The following is a 21,697-nucleotide window of genomic DNA, read 5'->3' on the forward strand; positions in this document are numbered from 1 at the left end:
ATGACTGTTATCCTCTCACAGTGTTCTGATGTTATCCTCTCACAGTGTTCTGATGTTATCCTCTCACAGTGTTCTGAACAAGTAGCTGGTGTGATGAACCCAGATGTGAATTGAAAAGCTGCTTTATTTTCAACAAATAAACAGGGGTTACCATTTTTACAAGTTGTTTTAATGTGATGGTATAGATGCTACAGAGTGAGTGTGGGTGAACTAGGAGATAACACAGCAGTCTCTACAGCTACTACTGCTGTCTCCCGCTTCCTCTTCTGTCAACTCATCAGTTGAGGCTGTGTCAGGCCCATCGCCAGAGGTGACCTCTGCCCAAGGTTCTGTGGTGGCATCTGAGCTCCAGATGGGAGTCTGCACTTTAGTTTCCATCTCACGCAGCAGTCTCCCAACTTCCAGTATCAGTGCATCCAAGTTCAGCTCTCCAGCGGCTGCCCCCTCAGCACTCTGCTCACTGCTGGGCCCAGAAGGGTCACAGGTCACCCCGGTTTTGGTCAGAAACTTGGGCACGTCCAATGGGAAGAGCAGATCGAGTTGGTGAACCTGCCGGAGATCCCTGTGGAACAGCTCCATGCAAGAGGTGAAGAGCATGCACATTCGCTGTAACTCCGCTCGCTGCTCTGGCTTCAGGCTTTGAGTGCTGCTCAGTAAAAACGTCAACTTTGCCCCAGTCACTGCACACGAGAGAGAGACAGAAACCCCAGTTATCAACTGATCTTTAACACAAAGGCCACACTGTCCAGACAGAAACAGAACACAGCCTTCAAACATTCAGACCAGAAAGCACCAGTTCCAACTGCTGAAATCTGTGGGGAGTATTCTCTTTTCCAATCAGATTTATCGCCACGATCATTTCCAGAATAGCACTACCCCTGGAAACTGAAAGAACATGATTTTCTCGAGTGCCTTTCACAGGCTTGATAAAATTAAAGCAAAAAAGCAGATGTATTCAATGGTACCTCAGAACTGAAATAACCAAACAAGGTTAGGCTCCAGTGAACACCGTGATTCAGCAGCGAGGCTGAAACAGCATGAACCATCAGGTCTAAAAGAAAGTAATGAGTCTCAGTAGTTCAATATCCAGGAAGTTGAGGAGTATTCTTTCACATTCCTGACTTGTGCCTTGTAGATTGTGGACAGGCTTTGGGGAGTCAGGAGGTGAGTTACTTGCTGAAATATTCCTAGCCTCTGACCTGCTGTTGTAGCCATTGTATTTATATGGCTAGTCCAGTTGAATTCTGGTCAATGGTAACCCCAGGATGTTAACACTGGAGGATTCAGTAATGGTAACACATTGAATGTCAAGGGGCAGTCGCGGGTTTGTCTCTTATTGGAGATGGTCATTACCTGGCATTTGTGTGCTGCCAATGTTACTCACCACTTGGCACTCAAACCTGGGTATTGTCCAGATCTTGTTGCATTTGAACATAGACTGCTCCAGCATCTGAGGAGTCATGAATGGTGTGAAATTTGTGCAATCTTCAGCAAACATCCCCATTTCTGACCTTATGATGGAGGGGAGGTCATTGATGAAGGAGCTGAAGGGGGTTGGGCCTAAGACACTATCCTGGGGTAGTGTTGTAAATAAACATAAAGAATCCGCCTCAACATAACCTAGTCTTTGTGGTATATGTCACAAATACCAATGTACAGGGAAACACTCTATAATACCATAAGGAGGGTGGAGGTGGGGTGAGGGTGGGGATGAGGGTGGGGATTGGGTTGGGGATGGGGTGGGGGTGAGGATGGGGATGAGGGTGGGGTTGGGGTGGGGGTGAGAGTAGGGATGAGGGTGGGGGTGGAGGGTGGAGGCGGGGGGAGGGTGGGGATGAGGGTGAGGGTGTGGTTGGGGGTGAGGGTGGGGGTGGGGTTGGGGGTGAGGGTGGCGATGAGAGTGGGGTTGGGGTTGAGGGTGGGGATGAGGGTGGGGGTGGAGGTGGGGGTGAGGGTGGAGTGAGGATGGGATGAGGCTGGGGTTGGGGGAGAGGGTGGGGGTGGGGTTGGGGGTGAGGGTGAGGGTGGGGATGAGAGTGGGGTTGGGGGTGAGGGTGGGTGTGAGGGTGGGGATGAGGGTGGGATTGGGGTGGGGGAGAGGGTGGGGGTGGGGTGGGGGTGGGGTGGGGATGAAGGTGGGGTGGGGGTAGTGGGGGTGAGGATGGGGATGAGGGTGGAGTTGAGGTGGGGGTGAGGGTGGGGATGAGGGTGGGAGTGGGGTTGGAGTGTGTGTGAGGGTGGGTATGGGGGTGGAGGGTAGAGGCGGGGGTGAGGTTGGAGTTGGGGTGGAGGTGAGGGTGGGGATGGGGTGGGGATGAGGGTGAGGGTGGGGGTGCGGGTGAGGGTGGGGATGGGGGTGGAGGGTAGAGGCGGGGGTGAGGTTGGAGTTGGGGTGGAGGTGAGGGTGGGGATGGGGTGGGGATGAGGGTGAGGGTGGGGGTGCGGGTGAGGGTGGGGATGGGGGTGGAGGGTAGAGGCGGGGGTGAGGGTGGGGTTGGGTTGGGGGTGAGGGTAGGGATGAGGGTGAGAGTGGGGATGAGGGTGGGGGTGGAGGGTGGGTATGAGGGTGGCGATGGGGGTGGAGGGTGGAGGCAGGGATGAGGGTGGGGTTGGGGTGGAGGTGAGGGTGGGGATGAGGGCAGGGATGGAGGTGGAGGGTGGAGGTAGGGTGAGGGTGGGGAGGAGGGTGAGAGTGGGGGTTGGGTAAGGGTGGGGATGGGGATGAGGGTGGGGGTGGAGGGTGGAGGCTAGGGTGAGGGTGAGAATGAGGGTGGGGGTGAGGACGGGGATGAGGATGGGGTTGGGATGGGGATGAGGGTGAGGGTGGAGATGAGGGTGGGGGTAGGGTTGGGGGTGAGGATGGGGATGAGGGTGGTGTTGGGGTGGGGGTGAGGGTGGTGATGAGGGTGGGGATGGGGTGGAGGGTGGAGGCGGGGGTGAGGGTGGGGATGGGGGTGTAGGGTGGAGGTGGGGTGAGGGTGGGGATGAGGGTCGGGTTGGGCTGGGGGTGAGGGTGGTGATGAGGGTGGGGATGGGGTGGAGGGTGGAGGCGGGGGTGAGGGTGGGGATGGGGATGAGGGTGGGGTGGGGGATGGGGTGGGGTGAAGGTGGGGATGAGGGTGGGGGTGGAGGGTTGAGGGTGGGATGAGGGTGAGGGTCGGGTGGGGTGGGGCTGGTGTGAGGGTGAGGGTGGGGATGAGTGTGAGGGTGGGGTTGGGGGTGAGGGTGCGGATGAGGTTGGGCTTGGAGTCGGGGTGAGGATGGGGGTGGGGTTGGGGGTGAGGGTGGGGATGAGGATGGGGGTGGGGTTGGGGGTGAGGGTGGGGATGAGGGTGGAGTGGGGGTGGGGTGGGGGTGAGGTTGGGGATGAGGGTGGGTGTGAGGGTGGGGATGAGGGTGGACTGAGGGGATGAGGGTAGGGTGGGAGGTGGGGTGGGGTGAAGGTGGGGATGAGGGTGGGGATGGGGATGAGGGTGGGGTGAGGGGTGGGGTGGGGTGAAGGTGGGGATGAGGGTGGGGGTGGAGGGTGGAGGCGGGGTTGAGGGTGGGGGTGGGGGTGGTAGGTTGAGGGTGGGATGAGGGTGAGGGTCGGGATGTGGGGGGGGTGGGAGTGGAGTGAGGGTGAGGGTGGGGATGAGGGTTGGGGTGGGGTTGGGGTGAGGGTGGGGGTGAGGGTGTGGTTGAGGGTGGGGTTGGGGTGGAGGGTGGAGGTGGGGTGAGGGTGGGGATGAAGGTGAGGGTGGGGATGGGGTGGGGTTGCGGGTGAGGGTGGGGTAGGGGATGGGGTGGGGTGAAGGTGGGGCTGAGGGTGGGGGTGGAGGGTGGAGGCGGGGGTGAGGGTGGGGGTGGGGCTGGAAGGTTGAGGGTGGGATGAGGGTGAGGGTCGGGGTGTGGGTGGGGTGGGGGTGGAGTGAGGGTGAGGGTGGGGATGAGGGTGTGGGTGGGTGTGGGGGTGAGGGTGGGGATGAGGGTGAGGGTCGGGGTGTGGGTGGGGTGGGGGTGGAGTGAGGGTGAGGGTGGGGGTGAGGGTGGTGGTGGGGGTGGGGTGGGTGTGAGGGTGGGGATGGGTGTGAGGTTGTGGGTGAGGTGGGGATGAGGGTGGGGGTGAGGGTGGGGATGAGGGTGGGTGTGAGGGTGGTGGTGGGGGTGGGGGTGGGGTGGGTGTGAGGGTGGTAGTGGGGGTGGTGGTGGGGGTGGGGGTGGGGTGGGTGTGAGGGTGGTAGTGGGGGTGGGGGTGGGTGTGAGGGTTGGGGTGGGGGATGAGGGTGGGGGTGGGTGTGAGGGTGGTGGTGGGGGTGGGGGTGGGGTGGGTGTGAGGGTGGGGATGAGGGTGGGGATGAGGGTGGTGGTGGGGGTGGGTGTGAGGGTGGGGGTGGGGTGGGTGTGAGGGTGGGGATGGGGTGCGGGTGGAGGGGTCCCAACACTGCTTCTACCAATGTCTTTGTTTCCTTGCTGTTTATTACTGCTGCCTGAATGGACACTTCATCAATCAAACCTCGATCATCTCTCACAACTGTCGTCGTTTTTATTTCTTACTAACAATGCTGCCTCTCCACCTCTTACATCCCTCCATCTCTCCAAAAGGTCAAATATCTCTGAATGTTCATTTTTCACTTCTGACCTCCTTGTAACCATGTCTTTGCAATGACTATGTCATCAGATTCATTTGCTCTGTCGATTTGCGCTGTCAATTAACTTACTTTATTCCAAATGCTCCATGTGTTCAGATAAACAACCTTTAGGCTTTCCTTTTTGCCATTATTCATCAGCGTAACTTCCCTTTGTCCCTTTGATTCTTTCTCTTTGACTCAGTCCATATTCCCCTGGCAGTACAGTCTGACCCAAGAAACAACATCATTTCCTACATCACACAGTACCTGCCCTTCTCCAGCATGTGGTTGGCTGGAAAGCACTTTGTGTCGTTCGGAGGTTGTGAATGGTGCTATAGAGATGTATTCCGCGCCCCCCCTGCCATCACTGCCCGGCTCCCACAGGGGCTACTGAGCTCAATGCGATAGGAGAGCTCATTGCTCACCATCTTACCTCTGAACTTTATTCCCAGAGTGTGGTTTTTCACACACACTGATGCAGTGAAAGAAATCACTCCATATAAAATGAATACTGCTCAAAGCTGAAATACCCCAGCTGGTGAGGTCTTTAACTTGATCATCCATATCCCATCATTAGGGTGGAGGAGTCACAGGGGTGAGGTGGGGGGTAAGATCCACCTAGATCTCCCATACACCGCCCCCCCCCGCCCCAGTGCCTGTAATCGGGCGGGCAGCTTGCTCAGAATACCTGCTGCAGCTGGTAACGTTATACATTAGCTTTCCATTGAAACGTTCACCTCTGCTTCACAATCAGTAATATTGCTCAGTTTCCAAGCTAATAATGCAGGCTAACTCCCCAGAAAAACTGTTAATTCAAGTTGTCACCACCACTGTCATGACTAAAACAAGGTGCTGCACCCCAGTGAGAGACTGTACCCCAGTGAGAGACTGTACCCCAGTGAGAGAATGTACCCCAACCAGTGAGAGACTGTAGCCCAGTAGAGACAGTACCCAGCCAGTGAGAGACTGTACCCCAGTGAGAGACTGAACCCCAGCCAGTGAGAGACTGTACCCCAATGAGAGACTGTACCCAGTGAAGACTATACTCCAGCCAGTAAGACTGTGCCCAGTCAGTGTGACTGTACCTCTAGTGAAGAGGTTTCTACTCCCCACTGAATGAGACTGTACCTATTTAGACCTTGTAACCACTAAGACTGTACTACAGTAGGAATCGGTAACCCAGTGAGTGAAGCTTTCCCACAATGAGTAATTGCACCTGGCAATGCTGTACCCCAGTGATTTCCTCACCACCTCACTCGACCCCTCTCTCAGTGTCATCTTGAAGACTGCACAGTAACAGCAGCTAGTCTTACAGAGTGAGTGAGTGGAGTGGGATATATCCGCACACAAACAGCAAAGCAACAGTGAGCTAAGCTAAGTGATATCGCAGAATGCTGTAAGCACGTTTTATTGGCACGTTCCCCAAAGTGTACTGACCCCATCACAGCTCCCGCCACCCCGTCGCCCCCAGGTACCTGCACTTTGCTGGTGGACTGTCCCCCTGATCTCCTGAAGCTTCTGTCGGAGCCGGATGGAGTCACACGTTGCTCCCAGACACAGTGCCAGCTCGTGGTGAGACGCACTGAGCGTGTTCAGCAGTTCCTGGATCTGCCGGCACTCATTCAGCATCTCGGTGCCCCAGCCAGGCTCACTGAGGTGAGACAGCAGGTAGGAGCGCAGGCAGCTCAGGGCCTGTGAGGGGATGAGCGACAACCGAGATCCACATACACTGCTCATCGCTCAGTCCCGGCACCTTTGCTTCCAGCTCACCAAGGTTTCCAGACACAGACCGCACGGTAGACTGGCTCTTTGTGCCTCACAGAGTGTCCGTCATTCCCCGATAAACTGCTGACACTGGCTGAGAGATACAGCTGAACCAGGGGCACTTCAGACTCAGGGAAACAGCCTGACCTTCTCCCGATGTCTGGGAGCGACACTCTGAGGTAAACGTGCCGAGCTCAGTGCTCCTGGCTGGGAGGACTCCCTGGCATTGGGCACTGACAGAGGCAGTAGTGCCTACTCTCTGAGGCATTCCCAGCACTTGGATACCAGCTGCTAGTACAAAAACCCCCAGGGTGTATTTGTAAATGAAGCTGGAGCAGGATTCATCACTAGCTGTTCCTGTCTGTAATGAGGGAGGCTGGAGCTTTGAAAGCTGTGAGGAGTTTGGGTGGAGCTTTGTGAGGTCCGTGTTTGAAGGGCCAGTATAATTGCTCACTGATGGAGACCCGGGAGCTGTGAGACACATTCAGTGTTTGAAATTAAGAGTGACCAGGGTCAGCGTAAATCTGTGCCACTTTTTGAGTCACCATGAGAGATGTAGTTAACAGCTCGAGGACAGAAGAGAGGAAGATAGCATTGATTTGGAACCATGCACAATCTCACAAGCACTTACCTCTTCCCAGCCAATGACTACTGGGTAAGAGTTGTTGGGGTTGTGATGGAGGGAGGTGGGGGGATGGACGTTTCCCCTTGTGGGAGAGTCTAGGACTAGAGGGCATCATCCAGAATAAAAGGTTGAACATTTAAGACAGAGATAAGGAGGAATCTCTTCTCTCAGCTGTTTATGAACCTGTGGAAATCTTTACCATAGAGAGCTGTCAAGGCTGGTTCAGTACGGATATTCAAGGCAGACAAACAGAATTTTAATCAGTAAGAGAATCAGGGGTTATGGGCAAAAGGCGGGAAAAAGGGAATTGAGGATGATCAAACCAGCCATGATGTCATGGAATGGTAGAGCAGACTCGATGGGCTGAACGGCCTACATCTGCTCCTCTGTCTTATGGCCTTCTGCACTCACATAGAGTCAGCTACACAAACAAACAGACATATTCACACATACATACAGACACAAAGCACACACAGGTACAGGCATGGAGACACTTACACAGACACATTCATACTGTCACCAGCTTACAGGGCGAGTATGAAGAGCTGCTTGGTATAGTGGCAGTGTCACTAGATTAGTAATCAGAACCCCAGACTAATGCCCAGGGAGTGTGGGCTCAAAACCCCCATGAAAATAGTGCTTGATGGTGACCATATAACCACTGTGGATTCTCAAAGAAATCAATAGATCACTAATATCCTTCAGGGAGGGAAATCTGCCATCCTTACCAGGTCTGGTCTACATGTGACTCCATTTCCACAGCAACGTGATTGACTCTCAATCCCCCTCTGGGTGTGGCCTAGCCAACCATATCCTGGGAATGAACATAAAGAACGCTATACTCACATAAGAAGGTTGAGTGAGGACACACTCACATTTACAAAGGCATGCACTTGCTGATACACCCAAGGTGGGGTAGACAAAGATTGCCTGTTGCCATTGGCTTGTGGTACAAACCGATATAGGAACAAGCAGGACTAGGCCATTCAAACCCCTCATACTATTCCCACCACTGAACGAGATCACAGCTAATCCTCTTCCTCCTGCACAATGCTAATATTGCTCAATATCATTAATATCTGACAACTGATCAATCTTTGTCTTCAACATACTCAATGACTAAGCTTCCACAGTCTCTGAAGTAAAGGATTCTGAAGCTTCACCTCCCTCTGAGTGAAGGAATTCATCCTCATCTCGTGGCTCAGTGGTTAGCACTGCTGCCTCCCAGTGCCAGGGACCCGGGTTCAATTCCAGCCCAGGTGACTGTCTATGCGGAGTTTGCACGTTCTCCCCGTGACTGCGTGGGTTTGCTCCAGTTTCCTCCCACAGTCCAAAGATGTGCAAGTTAGGTGAACTGGCCCCATGCTAAATTACCTGTAATGTTCAGGGATGTGCAGGCTTGGTATACTAGTTAGGGGAATGGGTCTGGGTGGGGCACTCTTTAGGGGGTCAGTGTGGATGTGTTGGTAAAAACAATGACTGCAGATGCTGGAAACCAGATTCTGGATTAGTGGTGCTGGAAGAGCACAGCAGTTCAGGCAGCATCCGAGGAGCTTCGAAATCGACGTTTCGGGCTAAAGCCTGATGAAGGGCTTTTGTCTGAAACATCGATTGTGGAAGTGTTGGGCCAAATGGCCTGTTTCCACACTGTAGGGATTCCATGATCTCAGTTCTTAAATGACTTTCTCCTTATTATGAGGTTCCCCAGCTTTAAGACTTACCTGCCAGAGGAAACATTAACGTCAGAAATTTGTGTCTTTCAAGAAGATTGCCTCTCGTTCTTCTAAACTCCAGAGAAGGTCCCCTCAATCTCTGCTTCCTGGAAAATCCCACCATCCCAGGAATACATTGGGCAAACCTCCATTGCATTCTCTCTGTGGCGAGGTGCATACAATGTACGACTACAACTGAAGGAAGCTTTCAGTGACTCATACAGAGACAGCCAGGCTCCCCTCAATTTTGACACTGGTCAATCTCTCAACAGTGAAGAAATCTTCCTCCTTTCTGTTTTTCCCACTAACATGATGAAGCTAACCATTCTTACCACATTCTCATCCATGACCCATACTGTTGTTCACTCACTCAGCCTGGACAAACCTCCTTATATCTCACATTTCCAGTTAGTGTCGTGTCATCAGCATACTTGGAAATATTACAATAGGTTCCCCAAATCCAAATCTCTGAATCTAGATTGTGAGGAGTTGGGGCTTGAGCACTGATCCATGTGTTACTACACTAGGCACAACCTGCCAATTTCAACATAATTCTTCATCCTTGCTCTCTCCTTTCTGATAATCAACTTCAGACAAATGCTCGAGTATCCCGTCAATCTCAAGTTTATTTACTAACCTCCAGTGTGTCATCTTATTCAAAGCCTTTTAAAAATCCAAATACATCACATCCACCAATTCTCCCTTATCTTCACTGAGATACGTCCTCAAAAACCATCTCCAATAAGAGAGATAACCTAACAGCCACCCTTTGATAGTTAATGGTGCTACCATCACTGAATTCTACAATATCAACATCCTTGGGGTTACCATTGATCAGAAACTCAGCTGCACTCACCGTCTCGACAAAATGGCTGAAAAACAGGTCAGAAATTAAGAATACTGCAGCGAGTAACTCACCTCCCCAAACGCTGTCCATCATCTGCAAGGTACAAGTCAGGAGTGTGATGGAATACTCCCCACTTGCCTGGATGGGGGCAGCTCCAACATCACTCAAGAAACTTGACACCATCCAGGACAAAGCAGCCACTTGATTGGCACCACATCCACAAACATCAACTCCCTGCATCACCGACACTCAGTAGCAGCAGTGTGTACCAACTACAAGATGCACTGCAGAAACTCACCTCCTTCTCCCTCACAATCCCCATATCCCCATATCCTTCAATATCATTAAAATCTGACAACTGATCAATCCCTGTCTTCAACATACTCAATGACTGAGCTTCTACAGTCCCATCCAAACACATGATCACTTCCATCTCGAAGGACAAGGGCAGCAGATACATAGGAACACCACCACCTTTACGGGTCCCCTTTAAGTCACTCACCATCCTGACTTGGAAATATATCACCGTTCCTTCACTGTTGCTGGGTCAAAATCCTAGAATTCCCTCTCTTCGGGTGCAGTGGGTCAACCCACAGCAGGTGGACTGCATTGGTTCAAGAAGGCAGCTCACCACCGCCTTCTCAAGGGGCAACTAGGGACAGGCAATAAATGCTGACTCAGTCAGTGACACTCACGTCCCACAAAATAAACAAATAACAGAAGACATCTTCTGTAAAGGTCAGCACAAAATAATCATTGAACTTCTCTGCCTTGTTTCCCACAACTAACTCTTCTGTCTCTGTGTGGAATGGATTCATATTTGTCTTTGTTCACATACCAATAGAAGCTTTTACAGTCTGTTTCTATATTTCTCACAGCTTCACTCTCAGTAAAAGGTTGCTGCTTTAAATGGAGATTTGATGCATTTCTGAGGGTGGAGGGAACTCAGTATATTCATGTGAGGTGAGATTGTAGAGTGATTGGCCAGGCTATATTGCCCATAGTGTTCAGGGATGTGTAGGCTAGGTGCATTAGTCAGGGGAAATGTAGAGTAATAGATTAGGGGAGTGGCTCTGGGTGGGTTACAGTTCAGAGGATCGGTGTGGACCTGTTGGGCCTAACGCCTGTTCCCACACTGTAGACATTCTATGATTCTATGAAATGTTGCCTCATATCATTCTGATGGAGATATGCACTGTCAGGAATGCCATCTGCCAAACACAAAGCTGCATCAAGATCCTGTTTCCCGTCTTTGACAAGTTAAATTTCAATCCCATATCCTGGCCAGTGCCTGCACCAGGATGGATGGGGAATACCCATTCATTCATTCCCTAACTCTGGGTGGGATCTAACTTTGTGTTGCTTCATGAATTCTTCTCATGTTTAGCGTGTGTGTGTGTGTAGTGTATGTGTATGTGTGAAGGTGTGAGTGTGTTTGTGTTTATGCTTATCTGTCTGTCTGTTTGTCTGTCTCTGTATGTGTGAGTCTGTGTGTGTGTGTGTGTGTGTGTGTGTGTGTAAGTGTATGTATATGTGTGAAGATGTATGTATGTCTGTGTGTCTGTGTCTGTGTCTGGGTGTGTGTGTACGTGTGAGTATGTGTGTGAGTGCATGTGTGTGTGAGGGTGCGTGTGGTCTGTGTGTTTGTGTGTGTGTCGGTGTGTGTCTCTGTGTCAGTGTATTTGTTTTGTATGTGGCAGTATCAAAGCGTGTGTGTGAGTTTATGTCAATGTGTGTCTGTGTGCAGGATGGTGTGTATGAGTGTGTGTCTGTGTGTGTCAGTGCCCATATGTGTGTCACCATGTATCTCAGTGTCTGTGTCGACAGTGTGTATTTGAGTGTGGGTCAGTGTGAATATGTGTATTGACAGTTTGAGTGTGTGTATACACATATACATCCAGGACAAACATTTAAATAGAAAGCAGGAGACCCAACAGCTTTGCTTCACTTGGAGGTCGCCACTGATGATGTTACCTAGCCAGGTAATGAAACGTCTGGATATCAAACCTACAGTTCAGTGAGCAAACCTACACCCTGTATACACGTGTGTGACTCAGTATGTGTGTGTGTATCTGAGTGTTTGCCTGTGTGAATATGAGGCTTTATCTGTGTGTGTATGCGTGTGATTGTCGATAAGTGTATGTAGCTGCGTGAATGAGTACATGGGTGTATCTGTGTGTGCGTGTGAATGGTGACTGCCTCTAATGTGCCTCTCCAAATCACTGGGTAGCAGGTGGCTGTTTGTTCCTGTTCAGTTAAACTTCCTTTAATTTCCTGTTTCCAATCTCAGGTTCCCAATGGACAAGCTTCACCTCATCCGACAAACCAAGCAACTTCTCCAGAAGAGAGACATAGAGACTAGGAGCACGACCAGATTATTCAGCCCCTTCAATCTTGCTGTGTCATTCAATATGGTCATGCCTGATCGTCCATCTCAATATCATATTCTCTCTTATTAGATTGCCTATTGTGTGGAAATAGGCCATTTGGCCCAACCAGTCTACACTGACCCTCCAAAGAGTAACTCACCAGACCCATTTCCCTCTGACTAATCACCTAAAACTATGGGCAATTTACCATGGGGCCAGTTCACCTAAACCTGCACATCTTTGGACTGTGGGAGGAAACCGGAGCAAACCAGGTAGAATGTGCAAACTCCACACAGACAGTCACCCGAGGTTGGGATTGAACCTGGGTCCCTGGTGCTGTGAGGCTGCAGTGCTAACCACTGAGTCACCGTGCCAACGTTTTTTTCCATGCTCTTGATGCCTCTAAAATCCAAAATAAAATCCATCCCTTTCTTGAATATATTCAGTGGCCTGACCTCTGCAGCGGTCTGAGGTAAGGAATTCACAGATTCACTACCCCCTGAATGAAGATATCTTTCCTCATCTCAGCCCGAAGCAGTCTACCTCATATCCTGATTCTAGACTCCCCCGCCAGTGGAAACACCCTCCCTGCATCTAGTCTGTCTTGCCTGGTTAGAATTTTATATGTTTCAATCAGGTCCCCTCCTGTCCTTTTAAACTCAGGTGAATACAGACCCAGTCAAACCAATCCCTCTCTATGGGAAGGTCCTGCCATCCCCAGTGTCAGCCTCACGAAGCTCTGTTGCAATCCTGATGAAGAGCTCATGCCCGAAACATTGATTCTCCTACTCTTTGGTTGCTGCCTGACTGGCTGGGCTTTTCCAGCACCACGCATTTCGACTCTGATCTCCAGCACCTGAAGTCCTCACTTTCTCCCGCCCCCTGCCCTCCCTCTCTGGTAAATATATCCTCTCTGAGAGAGGGAGACCAAAACTGCTCCCAGTATCCAAGTGTGGCCTCAGCAAGGCCCTGTGTAACTGCAGTAAAACATCCCTACTCCTGAACTCAGATCCTCTTGCAATGAAGGCCAACATACCACCTACTATCCTCATTGCTCACTGCACCTGCCTGTCTCCTTGTGTACAATCCTAGTGTACAATGATACCCAGATCCCTTTGTACATCCACACTTCCCAACATATCACCATTTAAATAACACTCTTCCTGTCTGTTTTTCACATCATAATGTATAAGTTCACCCTTAACCGTGTTATATTGCATCTGCCATGTACTTGCTCACTTATTCAGCTTTTCAAATTACTTTGAATCCTCCACATGTATGGAGTTTGCTGTTGTTTTGTAAGGATGTTAACCTAATCCTCATTTACTGATGGTTTCAGGAGCTTGGCTCAATCCGGTCAGGCGGATACAGCAGCCATCTTAGGTCTGGGTTTGTCCTTTTTAAAACCAATTTTAGTTCAGCAAGTCTCAGATAGCCAAGAAAGTCCATTTTTACCACACGTGTTTAAACTCTCCTCACCTCTGAAGTCTGCCACATTTCTGAAATCTCTTCAATAATTGCAACCCTTTGGATTACTGTGTGCAGAAAGGTTATTATTAAACTAGAAAGAATGCAGGAAAGATGTACTAGGATGCTATTTGGACTGGAAGGTTTTAGTTAATAAAGAGAGCTTGGAGTTTTTTCCCTGAAGTGTAGGAGACTGAGGGGTGACATTATAGAGGACTATAAGATCATGAGGGGCATAGACAAGGTAGATAGTCAATGGCTTTTCCAATAGTAGGGGAGTCTAAAACTAGATGGCATAAGATAAAGGTGAGAGGGGAGAGATACAAAAAGGTTTGATTTTTTCTCACAGAGGTGGTGAGTGTCGAGAATGTGCTGCCAGATGTAATGGTGGAAGTGAGTACAATTTTGTCATTTCAGAAACATTGGGCAGGGACAGGGTTGGGATAGGTATGGAGGGAAATGGACCAAACACAGACAAGTGGGACCGGGTGAATTGTGAAAACTGGATGGCATGGGGCAGGTTGGGCCAAAGGGCTTGATTCCATGCTTGTTGACCTCTATGGTTCTGTGAGATCTCTGTGTACTCTCAGTTTAACCTCCTGAGTATCTCCAACATGAATCGTGCCAGTGGCCTCCTGGAGGAACTCAGTATCTCAGTCGGCATATTGTGTTTCACCAGGGTCTCAGTGTGTGGGTGTCCAGTCCAGCACCAGAATTCGATTACAGGTTCCTGCTGGACAGGATGTAGCTGTGGGTGAGTGACAGCTGGTTAGTAAGAGAAGCAGTACGGGGAGCGGCCTTCCAATACTCTGAAGCCTCACTCAGTAAATCCCATGTGTTCATCACCATCCTTCCTTTCATCCTGTCAATTACCCAGAGAACTGCTGAAGGCATCTCCCAGTTGCTGTTTCCAAAGCAACAGCCCTGGTGTTGGTGAGGCAACATTTCCAATTTTGATTTGATGACTTCCTAGTGCTCTGTGTGCTCTCTGTGCTCTTTAACAAGCTTGCAACTAAGGAAGGAGAGGAGATAATTTACACCATTTTTAACAGCACCATGACTGTATTCACCGGGTCACCCTTACAGCCTGAGGTTCGGGAGATAGAGCTGTAATTCCTGGGATCTCTGGGATGATCAGGAACAGGGGCACAATCAAGGAAGCATTGCCTCTCTCACTTCCTGATGTTCCATGTTTTCAGATCGGAGGGAACTCAGACACCATCCCTGTTTAACACCCTCCACCGCACCACCCCAGAGAGACCCTGTGTAACTCCCACCCAAGAGACACCCTGTCTCTGTATAATCCCTACCCCAGAGAGACCCTATCCCTGTGTAACTCCCACCCAAGAGAGACCCTGTCTCTTATAACCCCCACCCCAGAGAGAACCTGTCCCTGTGTAACTCCCACCCCAGGCAGACCCTGTCCCTGTGTAACCCACACCCCAGACAGTCCCTATCCCTGTGTAACCCCCACCCCAGACAGTCCCTATCCCTGTGTAACCCTCACCCGAAACTGACTCTGTCCTTGTGTAGGAGGAGAAAGTGAGGACTGCAGATGCTGGAGATCAGAACTGAAAAATGTGTTGCTGGAAAAGCGCAGCAGGTCAGGCAGCATCCAAGGAACAGGAGAATCGACGTTTCGGGATTCAGCCCTTCTTCAGGAATGAGGAAAGTGTGTCCAGCAGGCTAAGATAAAAGGTAGGAAGGAGGGATTTGGGGGAGGGGCGTTGGAAATGCGATAGGTGGAAGGAGGTCAAGGTGAGGGTGATAGGCCGGAGACAGGGTGGGGGTGGAAAGGTCAGGAAGAAGATTGCAGGTTAGGAAGGCGGTGCTGAGTTCGAGGGATTTGACTGAGACAAGGTGGGGGGAGGGGGAAATGAGGAAACTGGAGAAATCTGAGTTCATCCCTTGTGGTTGGAGGGTTCCTAGGCGGAAGATGAGGCGTTCTTCCTCCAACCGTCGTGTTGCTATGGTCTGGCAATGGAGGAGTCCAAGGACCTGCATGTCCTTAGTGGAGTGGGAGGGGGAGTTGAAGTGTTGAGCCATGGGGTGGTTGGGTTGGTTGGTCCGGGTGTCCCAGAGGTGTTCTCTGAAACGTTCCGCAAGTAGGCGGCCTGTCTCCCCAATATAGAGGAGGCCACATCGGGTGCAGCAGATGCAGTAAATGATGTGTGTGGAGATGCAGGTGAATTTGTGGTGGATATAGAAGGATCCCTTGGGGCCTTGGAGGGAAGTAAGGGGGGAGGTATGGGCGCAAGTTTTGCATTTCTTGCGGTTGCAGGGGAAGGTGCTGGGAGTGGAGGTTGGGTTGGTGGGGGGTGTGGACCTGACGAGGGAGTCACGGAGGGAGTGGTCTTTTCAGAACGCTGATAGGGAAGGGGAGGGAAATATATCCCTGGTGGTGGGGTCCGTTTGGAGTGGCGGAAATGACGGCAGATGATATGCTGTACATGGAGGTTGGTGGGGTGGTAGGTGAGGACCAGTGGGGTTCTGTCCTGGTGGCGACTGGAGGGGCAGGGCTCAAGGGTGGAGGAGCGGGAAGTGGAAGAGATGCGGTGGAGGGCATCGTCGATCACGTCTGGGGGGGAAATTGCGGTCTTTGAAGAAGGAGGCCATCTGGGTTGTTCGGTTTTGGAACTGGTCCTCCTGGGAGCAGATGAGGCGGAGATGAAGGAATTGGGAATATGGGATGGCGTTTTTACAGGGGGCAGGGTGGGAGGAGGTGTGTCTAGGTCGCTGTGGGAGTCGGTCGGTTTATATTAAATGTCCGTGTTGAGTCGGTCGCCCGAGATAGAAATGGAAAGGTCTAGGAAGGGGAGGGAGGAGTCTGAGAGGGTCCAGGTGAATTTGAGGTCAGGGTGGAAGGTGTTGGTAAAGTGGATGAACTGTTCAACCTCCTCGTGGGAGCACGAGGCAGCGCCGATACAGTCATCGATGTAGCGGAGGATAAAGGTGGGGGGTGGTGCCAGTGTAGCTGCGGAAGATGGACTGTTCCACATATCCGACGAAGAGGCAGGCATAGCTGGGGCCCATGCGGGTGCCCATGGCTACTCCTTTGGTTTGGAGGAAGTGGGAGGATTGGAAAGAGAAGTTGTTCAGAGTGAGGACCAGTTCAGTCAGTCGAAGGAGGGTGTCAGTGGAAGGGTACTGGTTGGGTCGGTGGGAAAGGAAGAAGCGGAGGGCTTTGAGTCCCTCGTGATGGGGGATGGAGGTGTACAGGTCCTTGTGTAACCCACACCCCAGACAGACCCTGTTTCTGTAACCCCCACCCCCTACAGACCCTGTCTCTGTAACCCCCACCCCAGACCCTGTCTCTGTGTAACCCCCACCCCAGACCCTGTCTCTGTGTAACCCCCACCCCAGACAGACCCTGTCTCTGTAACCCCCACCCCCTACAGACCCTGTCTCTGTAACCCCCACCCCAGACCCTGTCTCTGTAACCCCCACCCCCTACAGACCCTGTCTCTGTAACCCCCACCCCAGACCCTGTCTCTGTGTAACCCCCACCCCAGACAGACCCTGTCTCTGTAACCCCCACCCCCTACAGACCCTGTCTCTGTAACCCCCACCCCAGACCCTGTCTCTGTGTAACCCCCACCCCAGACCCTGTCCCTGTGTAACCCCCACCCAGACAGACCCTGTCTCTGTGTAACCCCCACCCCAGACAGACCTTGTCTCTGTGTAACCCCACCCCAGACCCTGTCCCTGTATAACCCCCACCCCAGACCCTGTCCCTGTGTCACCCCCACCCAGACAGACCCTGTCTCTGTGTAGCCCCCACCCCAGACCCTGTCCCTGTGTCACCCCCACCCCAGACCCTGTCCCTGTATAACCCCCACCCCAGACCCTGTCCCTGTGTCACCCCCACTCTGGGCAGACCCTGACTGTCACTGATGCCCAGGACTTGTATACCACTCGCTGCCAGTGCCCATGAGTGAGCTCTGCTGCACAATGGGATTAGTTTGGGGATTGATACAAGGCCATAAGACTGTGTTGTGCAGTGTAGCTTTTTCAATTCACTGTGTGTGTTTCAGGACAACCTCTCTATCCCCTGGGAATCAAGTGTTCCTGCTGGGAAACTGAGTGGAATGTGTGGTGCATCTGAAACACGCTCCTTATTATTGTTCATATAACAGCAAACAGATCAGGGAGCAGCTTCTCCAACTCTCCATGAAACAGTGAGGTTTTTAATAAACATCTTTATGTGACATTGCCCGCTTATTCATTCATTCACGCGTTCTCAATGATTCTCTGGAAAGTTGCTTCAAGCTTGTCCAGACAGGGATTCAGTCTTCCTTCGCCTGTTTCGGAGGAGCTGGTGTTGCACTGGGGTGGACAAAGTTAAAAATCACACAACACCAGGTTATAGTCCAACAGGTTTATTTGGAATCACTAGCTTTCGGAGAGCCGCTCCTTCATCAGGTGGTTGCCTTGATCAGCAGTGCCCCAAAAGTAAGTGCTTCCAATTAAACCTGTTGGACTATAACCTGGTGTTGTGTGATTTTTAACTTTCCCTTAGCCTGGTCAAAGAAATTTTATAATAGCAATCTGATTGATCCCTATCCCTGCTGTTTAACTCTGCAGCGTATAGCTTATTAAATCCTTATGAAATGGTTAACAGTGAATCAGAAGCCTGTATGTTGTCCCATAGCCTATAGGTGCTCCACACCCAGAATGATGCCCTGCACCCATTGCCCTATGCACAATGGGGGCCTCATACCCTGTTGGATGCCCTGTAACCCCTTGGGTGCTTTCTGCTCATTGGAATGCTCTGTACCGAGCGGGTGTCCAATATCCTGTGAGTGCCTTATGCACAAACATTTACCCAGTGGGGATGCCCTGAGGAAACCAGTAACATGCTCAGTGTTGGTCTAAATTAGTTCCTCCATTGTTTCAATGCTCCTCGGGGAACTGAGTGAGTGAGCTGGTACGGCCAGGATTTAACCTCGATGTGAGGCCTCCCCACAGGCCTGCGGGTCACTGTCATCCTGTGCTTTTCCGACTGAATGGATAGAAGAGGCAGTGAGAGGTTCCCAGAGGAGCCGAGTCAGGGAAACGGCACCGAGTTCCCTGTCCCTGCTCCTGCCTGTGTCAGACATGTCCCACTGCCCACACACAGTGGACCGAGCCATCTAACTGTGACCGCACTCTCACACTCCTCTGATCTTTCTCCAGAGAAACCCTCTGGATGTGTTCCCTCAGGGATTGTACCAGATGCTCCTCCACCTTCCCACCGGCTTCTGGAGTCTCCTGATTTGGACGCCTCATTTTTCTGAAAACCTGTAGAAAGGATGGACATATCAGACAGTGCAGTGATACAATCCTGGAAAGATAGACCTGTATGTATTTATTTAACGCAGACACTGATTAGCAAGTCTCAAAAAAAGCAATTAGATAATGACCAGGTTACTATTCTCTTTCCATTATTATTTGATTTAGATTAGATTACTTACAGCGTGGAAACAGGCCCTTCGGCCCAGCAAGTCCACACTGACCTGCCACCCATTCCCTTACATTAACCCCTTCACCTAACACTATGGGCAATTTAGCATGGCCAATTCACCTAACCTGCACATCTTTGTGATTGTGTGAGGAAACCCACGCAGACATGGGGAGAATGTGCAAACTCCACACAGTCAGTCGTCTGAGGCGGGAATTGAACCCAGGTCTCTGGCACTGTGAGGCAGCAGTGCTAACCACTGTGCCACCCACACGGTGCTGTCTCCTTAAAAACAGAAATTGTTTGAGAAACTCAGCAGGTTTGGCAGACAGAAACAAGAGTTAATGTTTCGAATCTGGTATGACTCTTGCAGGGAAACTCTGTCCAGTTCTGCTGCTGAATTGTGCAAGAACGCACCTTTTAATTTATCTGTGTTTCTGAAATGGGGAAAGGATTGGCTGAAATGCCATGGATTGTTGGAGAATTACTGCACTTTTTTTAGAGAAGTGACTCTCAGTGTAAGTGCTGTTTACACAGCTGCTTGTTCACGCAGTGGAATAAATCTAGTTACAAACAGGCTGGAGCTGGGGAGTGGGGGCTTCTGGGTATGAATGGAGATTTAAGCAGCAACATGTAGCTGATTGATCTGTGAAATGCTGATCAGTTAACGATGACAACTCCTGTGAAGAGGAATCACTGAATTGTCTTCCCAGTCTTTTCCTGTGGCCACTACACTGACATTTTGTTTGTGTCTATCTGCCTATCTGCTAGCTGGAGAGCAGCTTTGGGATGCAGACTGAGGCCAACAGCATGGGTTCAGTTCCTACACAAACATACACACTCATACCCCCCACACATACATTCCCTCCCACACACACACACTCATACTCCCCCCCCCACCCCACACACACACACACGTGCATACACACACACGCGCATACACACACACGCACATACACACACACGCACATACACACACATACCCCCCTACTCACGCACCAACACTCACACCTACACTCTCACACACAAACACTCACAAACACATGTTCACACACACCAAAACACACACTCTCACAAACACACACACTCTCACAAACACACACACACTGTCACAAACACAAATACACACTCACACAAACACAAACACACACTCACAGCCACTCTCTCTCTCTCACACACACACCCCACTTCACACATACACACCCACACTCACATACACACCCACACATACTCATATCCAAACACTTACACTGATATTCACACAGGCACACTTGTACACATACAAACACGTACCCATACACACCACACTCATACACTCTCACCTACACTCGCACCCACACACACACACCCACCCTCACAGACACACTCACCCACACCCACACCCATACTCACTCTCAGACTCACACACACCCACAGACACACACACCCACACCCAAACTCAGACTCAGACTCACACACACTCACTTACACACCCACACTCTCACATTCACAGACATACACTCATACTCGTACACAGCCACACACACACATACTCACACTCTCACACACCCACATTCATACACACACCTGCACTCACAAAGACATCCACACTCTCACATTCACACATCCATGTATACTCTCTCTCATCCACAATCACATACACAAACACATTCACACTCATACTCACAGACACACACTCACACACTTTCACATACACACACTCATACTCATCCCTGACTCTCTCACACACACAAATACACACACATTCACGCATTTACACTTACAGTCATGTGCGCGCACACACGCACACATGCTTACACACGCATTTACACTTACAGTCACTCATGCATGCACACTTACAGTCTCTCACACAGACACATACATACACAAATGTGGAGGGGGGTCAGTTTGATTGGGGTGGTGTTACATGTGCAGTTTGGTAACTGGGGCAGACAGAGTGGAGATTAGTCGCTCCTGAAAATCCTAATCCTTTTTAATCCCAGCATGTTGCCGAGGATTTCAGGGTTGGATTTTGCAGCTCTCGGCATTAACAGGTGGGACCCATCTCACTGGTGTTTCTGACATCACCGACAGCCACAACGGTCCAGAACTTGAGGAGAATCTCACCCAGACAGTGCAGTAACAGGCTAGGCCTTTTACCATGGTTAACACAGCAACAAAGCTCAGGCAGGTGATGAACGAGAGAATGACTGGCACACAGAGACAGACACCTGACCGAGAGTGAAGCAGCGAAGCAGTGGCAGTCCTTGTCAGTGAGGTTGCTGCAGGCTCTGTGACCGGATCCAGGGGTAAACATACTGTGGAGGCAAAACAAGATCATCATCAGAACTTTAATTGGTCTCCAAAGTCAGTTGTGAATTTCACTGTTTATTTTTCTTTGAACAGACTCCAATGTCCCGAGACACTTGAAACGTAACAGCTGAGACAGGCAGCTGTGCAAGATCACTGCTTGTTTCTTTTTCACCCCCCCCCCCCCCCCCCCTCCACAATGTGGTATCTGTCCTCTCTCTCTCTTCCTCCCTTTCTAACCTGCTGTTGTTTTGATCTTTTTTTTCCCACTGTTCCAAAACAATGCAACAGCTTATAAAACAGTAATTAATGCTTTCAAAACCCAGGGAAATCAGCTCCAACACTGAGAATACCTCAAAAAAGGAGCAGCTCTTATAGCCACAATTTTCTCTCATTCTCCATCTTGGAGACAGAGGGTGGTGGTGGAGTGTTGTTTTTCAGACTGGAGGCCTGTGACCAGTGGAGTGCCACAAGGATCGGTGCTGGGTCCACCACTTTGTGTCATTTACATAAATGATTTGGATGTGAACATATGAGATATAGTTAGTAAGTTTGCGGATGACACCAAAATTGG

The 21,697-nt window shown here is 50.8% G+C and overlaps 1 protein-coding gene across 1 annotated transcript in view; it reads right to left on the bottom strand.

Annotated features, from left to right (window-relative positions):
• Positions 1-210: 210 nt before the first annotated feature.
• Positions 211-21,697, bottom strand: part of LOC140463197 (uncharacterized) — a 45,410-nt gene continuing 23,923 nt past the window's right edge. The window contains exons 4-7 of the mRNA XM_072556989.1: positions 20,941-21,131; positions 18,549-18,674; positions 6,086-6,302; positions 211-680 (exon numbers count right to left, since the gene is read on the bottom strand). Coding sequence (XP_072413090.1) covers positions 211-680; positions 6,086-6,302; positions 18,549-18,674; positions 20,941-21,131 — 1,004 coding nt within the window. The remainder of the gene's footprint in view (positions 681-6,085; positions 6,303-18,548; positions 18,675-20,940; positions 21,132-21,697) is intronic.

The sequence above is a fragment of the Chiloscyllium punctatum genome, chromosome 37, assembly GCF_047496795.1.
Source record: "Chiloscyllium punctatum isolate Juve2018m chromosome 37, sChiPun1.3, whole genome shotgun sequence".
NCBI lineage: Eukaryota > Metazoa > Chordata > Chondrichthyes > Orectolobiformes > Hemiscylliidae > Chiloscyllium > Chiloscyllium punctatum.